The 7,012-nt window shown below is 46.6% G+C and overlaps 2 protein-coding genes across 2 annotated transcripts in view; both read left to right on the top strand.

Annotated features, from left to right (window-relative positions):
- The window catches only part of LOC139024340 (serine/threonine-protein kinase DCLK3-like), a 21,898-nt gene extending 21,323 nt beyond the window's left edge, over positions 1–575 (top strand). Inside the window, exon 6 of the mRNA XM_070439059.1 lies at positions 165–575. Coding sequence (XP_070295160.1) covers positions 165–478 — 314 coding nt within the window. The 3' untranslated portion in view covers positions 479–575. The remainder of the gene's footprint in view (positions 1–164) is intronic.
- A 432-nt stretch (positions 576–1,007) lies between these two features.
- LOC139024342 (uncharacterized) lies at positions 1,008–2,096 on the top strand. Its single transcript, XM_070439061.1, has 2 exons — positions 1,008–1,292; positions 1,464–2,096. The coding sequence occupies exons 1-2, from the start codon at positions 1,008–1,010 to the stop codon at positions 2,094–2,096; spliced, it is 918 nt and encodes a 305-aa protein (XP_070295162.1).
- The last annotated feature ends 4,916 nt before the right edge of the window (positions 2,097–7,012 follow it).

Raw genomic sequence — 7,012 nt, 5'->3', positions numbered from 1 at the left:
TGTGTGTGTGTGTGTGTGTTGTGCGTGTTCTCTGCGACATTTTTGGGTGTCTCATGCGTGGTTGGTGTGTGTGAACTCAGTGTATGATGTGCCTGATTGTGGTGTGTATATGTGTGTCGTGTTAGTGGTGGAGTGTAGCACACAAGGTCTGTGAAAGCCTTGAGCCTTGCTACAGGTGAATCCAACAGAGAGACTGACAGCAGTGCAGACGCTGAAGCATCCCTGGATTCAGACCACTACAGACCAGTACAACCCACTACAAACCAATACAGACCAGTACAAACCAGTACAGACCACTACAGACAACTACCGACCAGCACAGACCAGCAGAGCTCAGAACAGACCAGTACCGACCAGCACAGAGTCCAACCCCTACAGACCAGTACCGACCAGCCCAGAGTCCATCCCCTACAGACCAGTACCGACCAGCCCAGAGTCCATCCCCTACAGACCAGTACCGACCAGCATAAACCAGTAAAGAGCAGCACAGATCACTACAGACCATCAGAGAGCATCAAAATCATCAACCCAACTCAACTCATCGACAGCCCCAATCAACCAGTCGTCTGCTCCAAGAAGAGCACCCCTCAATCCCCACATCCAATCCCCTTAGCCCAACACCCATCCAGCCAGACCACTGTTCTCACTCCACCACCCAACGGGGCCATTCAACTCCTCCCCAGCCAGACCACAGCCAGACCACTGTTCTCACTCCACCACCCAACGGGGCCAATCAACTCCTCCCCAGCCCCCGCAGCAGCAGCACATCTCAACCACCCCACCCAATCTCGCCACCCTCCGTCCTATCCACAGCACCACCCCAACCCAGGCAGGACCCCTCAATCTCTCCTTCCACTTTCACCCGCATCCCTCCAAACACCCACCCTGTCTCAGTCCATCAAACACCCACCCTGTCTCAGCCCACCAAACACAGACCCTGTCTCAGCCCGCCAAACAGCCACCCTGTCTCAGTCCACCAAACACCATGTCCCAGCCCACCAAGCACCATGTCCCAGTCCACCAAACAGCCACCCTGTCTCAGCTCACTCAAAACACAGGACCCCTGTCTCAGCCATCATAACCACCCACCTCTGTTCCAGCCCACCAAACACCATGTCCCGCCACCACAAACATCCCAACCTGTGCTCAGCCCACCAAAACAAGCCACCCTGTCTCAGTCCAGCAAACACCTGCACCCTGGTCTCCGCCCACCAAACAGCACCCTGTCTCAGCCACAAACAGCGTGTCCCAGTCCACCAAAACCACAGCAGCAGCCCCACCCCTCCAGCAGTGTACACCCCCAGTAGCAGCACCCCTCCAGCAGTGTACACCCCAGTAGCAGCACCCTCAGCAGTGTACACCCCCAGTAGCAGCACCCCTCCCCTCCAGGAGTGTACATCCCCCAGTTAGCAGCACCCTCCAGCAGTGTACCACACCCAGTATGTCAAGCACCCCTCCCTCAGGAGTGTACCACCCCCAGTAGCAGCACCTCCTCCAGCAGTGTACCACCCCCAGTAGCAGACCACCTCCCCTCCAGGAGTGTACCCACCCCAGTAGCAGCCACCCTCCAGCAGTGTACCACCCCAGTAGCAGCACCCCTCCCCTCCAGCAGTGTACCACCCCCCAGTAGCAGCACCCCTCCAGCAGTGTACACCTCCAGTAGCACGCACCCCGCAGCAGTGTCACCCCCAGAGCAGACCTCCCCTCCAGGAGTGTACCACCCCCCAGTAGCAGCCCCTCCAGCAGTGTACCACCCCCCAGTAGCAGCACCCCTCCCTCCAGGAGTGTACCACCCCAGTAGCAGCACCCCTCCAGCAGTGTACCACCCCCAGTACCAGCACCCTGGCCCCTCCAGGCGTGTAACCACCCCAGTAGCAGCAACCCTCCAGCAGTGTACACCCCCCAGTAGCAGCACCCCTCCCTCACAGGAGTGTACACCGCCCAGTAGCAGCACCCCTCCAGCAGTGTACCACCCCCCAGTAGCAGCACCCCTCCCTCCAGCAGTGTACACCCCCAGTAGCAGCATCCCCCTCCAGAGTGTACCACCGGGGCCCAGTGAGCAGCACGGTCGGGGGGGGTGCGTATGGGGCCGATAAACCTAAGTTGAGCAATTTGAGGCCAAGGGGTTCCCAAATGGAGGACTATTAAATGTCGTTACAGGCCACTACAATTGTGCTCTCATATCTAGTTGTTTTTTTTAAAATGTATTTAGAAGGTATAATTTATGAGGCCTGTGGGAGCTAGGGTCTATTTAAGGGGAGGTTATTATAAACAAACAGTATAAAAACAAAGTAGAAGTTTCTAAAGTATTCCGCAAGACATCAGTAACAAAATGGAAAATGCCGTACAAGTTGAAATGGCCGTATTTTTTGGGGGGGGGTGGTGGCAAAACGGGGGGGGGGGTGCTAGAAGTAAATGGAAAAAAGACCTTGGAGGGGTGAATAAACAATGGATTCAATACAACACATAATGGATTAGAAGAGTTGTATTCTCTTGATTTAGTTCCTATTGGCAACTCAGACAAATTGACTTGAATGGATGAAAATTATGTGACTGGATTGACCTGAACTCAATGAAGGACGGAGATAAATGTTCAAATATGTGGAATGAGTTGCATCATGCATGAATGCCTGTACTTTATTTGGTCAAATAGGCCTACAGAGGGTATAGATGAATCTATAGGCTGCATGCCATCAGAATGGCATCTTGAGGCTGAGGGATGCTTTTTCTGTGCATTGGAGATCACAGCTCTTCACAACTTTAGGCAGCATTGTCGGATGAGGAGTGGATAGCCTATAATGGAGACTACTGTCACGAATCCGTTCCTGGAGTCGTTTTTGGGCTGTGTTCTGGTCGTGGAGTGTTTTATCGCGGTGTCCTGAACGCGACCTGTCTGGTTTGCCGGGCGAAACGTAGCTAGTTGGGAGATCTCTGATTACGCGAATCCTGTGATCCATCAGTCTTATCTGCCCGGCATGGGTCCTGATATCACAGTCCCTCCACTTCATAAGCTTTGACCTGACATCCATCCTGCCGGATCGTTGCCATTGTAACAGTCGTGTGTGGGCCTAGCGTATTAGCCTCCAGTTTGATAGAGTTGGTTTGTTGTTTGTAACGTCTTGCTTGCCTTGAAACTTACGTCGTTTTTTCTGTCTACAGTCCATCACCTGAACAGCTCATGCCCACACTAACCTGGTCGTGCGTGACTTCAGTTGACGTTCCTTGAGATCTGCTTATGCACTTCCATCAAGCTCACTCGGGCTGCCCGCTCCGCTACTGTGATTCTATCACACTTTACAGCTTGTAAATAAATATGAATCACCTTTCGTTTACTCTCCTTGTATGGTCTGCTTCTGGGGTTGTCTACTTTTAGAGAGCGTGCCTACCTAAGACCTCCCCTATTGTAAATTGTGGAATTGATCTTATGCGATAGTTGCCTAATAACCTTCCTCTTGTCATTTAAAGTCCTATGTTATGGCCCCGATTCATAATATGATCGATGTCAAATTAATTTAAAATTCATGTAAACCCTCCTAGAGAAGAAGCTTTGGCAAGAAGTTGAGTGACTGTAGAGAAAAAAGTATAGTTTTGAGTGGCAACTCAGTGGTCATACAGACTGTCATAGATTCCTAAACTCTATATTATTCTGTTTCATATTCTGTATAACTATGGTTTGATTGCAAGACAAGCCAGAGAATGGATTGTGCACATAATGATAGTCTCAGTTTGATAGAGGTTGCATGCATGGTGATGTCCACGTATGCCATGCTGTAGAGATACACACATAGCGGACTGTACTCACTGCTGTAGGATAATACAGCTAGTGCTATGCTAGACTTGCGCTGTGAATGACAAATCCATTACATTAGCGTACCTGTAAATGTTGAAGTAGAACCAACTGAGGAGTAAATAGAGTAATTCAGAGACTTTGTGTACTTGAAAGAATGCGGATACTCTTTTGTTTCCCCTGATTACGTTTTTATACTGAGTTATGGTTGTTTACGTAGACTCTCAAGCTGTTGTGGTTTGAAGTTCTTTCGTTGTGAAGGATGAAACTGCAAACTCTGAAAGGTATTATGTCAATAATTGCAACACAGATTTTTCAAGCCTAAAATGTAGTTCAGTACTCGTAAGCATGGTATAGTTCACAGATTAAAGGTTCACATTCGTTTCATGTTTGACGCGATACCTTTGCTTACATATCTAAAATCTTTATGGCAGATGTTCGCTTGACATCCCTAACGATACGTAGTATGTCAATACTCTTTTGGCAGCTATGGTGCTCATATTTTACAGGGCATAAGAAAAAACGTAGTAAGGAGGGAAAGAGAGAGCCCTTTGAATTAATTCGAGAATGGGTGGTCATGTCGGCCACCAAAGGCAGGTAGAATGTGGCGATTGGTAATGCGAAAAGATGTAAGGATAATAGGGGCTATCGCAATGCAGCATCGCAATTGTCTTGTCTTGCAATGATCTTCAACGCGAAGTTCAATAAAGTAGGGCTATCAATGAGTAGGCTGAGCTATGTACACGCAACAGACAGAAGACCAACCAGCACTACGTTTTTCATAGCGGTAAAGAATAGGTGCAGCAAGGGAAGAGAGGAGTCGGGGATAGGCGATAGTTTAGTAATTCTGTGTCTACACAATGATCGTAATGTCGATACAACAAAAGTAATAGAAGTATGCGGTACAGTTCAAAAGTTTGGGCACCTACCATTCCAGACTTATTCTTATTTTTAGATTTTTACAGTGTAGAATAGATATGAAGATTATCTAACTATGAATATAGACAATATGGGGAAGTCATGTAGTTAGCCAAAAGTGTCACCTACAAATCAAAATATATTTGGACGCTCGTCAGGCCGTCGTAGCCTCAAGCCGGATCATCGGGCTCCCATGTCTCAGCAGAGTAAGTACAGAGGATATAACATTTATTTGGAACGAAACAGAAATGCTTATGGGGTGGTGGTTGCTGTATATATTCTGAGCCATATCCCTGTAAGGTGGCTTAGCGAGAGTTCTTGTTGTCAAGTGTTTATTGATGTGTGTGCGGGGTTCACTTTGACATTAAGAGCTTTTCTTTTTGGGGTGTTGTCTATAGGCACCAGTGCTTAACAGTCAGGTATCTAAAGAAATATGTGGAAAGCTTGATAGTGTATGTGATGTAAAACAGAGGTCTCTTTCTTGGGAACTTATATATTGATGGTTCATCAAGTAGACCCTGCTCAACAGGTAGCGTCTCATTGTAACCAGTGCCTGTAATCTGGTACTGTTAAAATAGTGTTGCTGAGTTTAAAACAAGAACTGATTTGGCAAGGCGAAAACTAGAAAAATTCCATTCAGGAGTAGTTTTTTTTTTTCTTGTAGTCTATTAACTGCATTACAGTAATCCTTGATTAGGACTCAACTTGCAGTTTATGCTTCACTAGATGTCAACAGTCTTTGGAAGGTTTTCATTCGTTGTATTCCGAAAATGAGGAGTAAGCAGTCTGAATGAGTGGACCTCCTAAAGTTCTAAGAGCTTTTTCCTGCCAAGACCGAGAGATCGTTCTTGTTTTACACTTTTATATTGAGACGTTATGTCCGGTTGAAATAGTATGATAGTAGGCTAAAAAACAACCTGAGGTTTGAATATAAACATCGTTTGACTAGTGTTCTATGAAACTTTGTACAGATAAATTTGGATTTTTTGTCTTGCCTGTTGTTATGACTGGCGGTTTCAGCTGGGATTACTGAAGAAACTGAGGTTGTTGGGTAATTAAAGGAGATTATCGAACAAGAAGGAACGATTATTGAAGTAAATTAATGTCTGCTGAGTGCAACCATATGAGAACATCAAGGTAAGGATTAATTTTATGCTCTATTTTCTAAAATTGTGTAACTGTTCTATCGGGCTGGCGTACTGATTTGAATGATGGGCTTGTGGGTAATGTTTATACTTGTAGATGTATGGTTCGTCCGTATAAGCCATTTTTTAAAAATCTGACACTGTGGTTGGATGCACAAGAAGTAATCTTTAACTATGTAATAGTGTTTGTTTTCTGACTTTTATAATGAGTATGAATTGTATGTTGAATTTGGACCCAGCAAGGTTTCCGGCTGTTGAAGTGGTGGGACGTAACCTCTGTTCACGGATGAGCTAAATCCTGAATTAGGGTAAGAAGACTTTAATGTGGAAGCAGACATTGTAGAGTCTTCTGAAACTGCGATCAACAGTATATGTAACTAAAGAAGTTTTGGTCCAGATTGAAATCAGTGGAATGCCGGTGGGAAGGTGAGTATGATAGCTAATAAGGGTGAGGGGCCGGGCTCATCAGGACACCTGTCACGTCGCTGCCATATTCTTATGTGTTTTGTCACGTTCTGATGTTAATGTTATTTTTGTATGTGTTTAGTTGGTCAGTGGCGGGAGTTGGGGGTGGGATGTCTATGTTTTGTGTTCTATGTTTAGGTTGTAATGTAGCCTTATATTGGTTTTCAATCAGAGACAGTTTTGACGTTTGCGCTGATCTGAGGAATAGTATAGGGTTGCTTTTCGAGCACGGTTGTTTGTGGTGATTGTCTTCGTGTCTGTGTCTTCGCAGCACGACGGGACTTGTTTCGTTTGTCGTGGTCTGTTGAACTGTAGTCTGTTTCCTGTTGTGATTCTTCGTTTAGATTTGTTAGAGGGATCATTTTCAGGTCTGTCGCTACGTGTTTGTTATTTTGTGTTTTTTCGTGTTCGTGTCGTTGTCTTTAAATAAATCATTATGTATTACACAGACGCGCTGCAGTTTTGGTCGTCGATCTTCTCTTCTCTCTTTGTCGATGATTAGCAGGCCGTTAGAGAACCCCAGAAGCTAGACCGCGAAGCGGCGGGGGAAGAGCTCACAGCGGAACCAGGGACTGTCGGACGTTGGGAGCAGATATGAATGGAGAAGACCGGGCTAAGGGCAGGAGAGATCGCCGCTTCTCTAGGAGAGAGGAGGCAGTAAGCGCAGAGCGGGGTGGGTTTGAGGAGGCCAGCAGGG

The sequence above is a fragment of the Salvelinus sp. IW2-2015 genome, unplaced genomic scaffold (assembly GCF_002910315.2).
Source record: "Salvelinus sp. IW2-2015 unplaced genomic scaffold, ASM291031v2 Un_scaffold1381, whole genome shotgun sequence".
Classification (NCBI taxonomy): domain Eukaryota; kingdom Metazoa; phylum Chordata; class Actinopteri; order Salmoniformes; family Salmonidae; genus Salvelinus; species Salvelinus sp. IW2-2015.
This window is presented reverse-complemented; position numbering and strand designations above follow the sequence as displayed.

What these genes read in the sequence shown, in the direction of transcription:
- LOC139024342 (XM_070439061.1), top strand. Translation starts at nt 1,008, where the DNA reads ATGTCCCAGTCCACCAAACAGCCACCCTGTCTCAGCTCACTCAAAACA. An exon ending in AGCCCCACCCCTCCAGCAGT is followed by an intron (nt 1,293 to 1,463) that starts GTACACCCCCAG and finishes CCCCTCCCTCAG; the next exon opens with GAGTGTACCACCCCCAGTAG.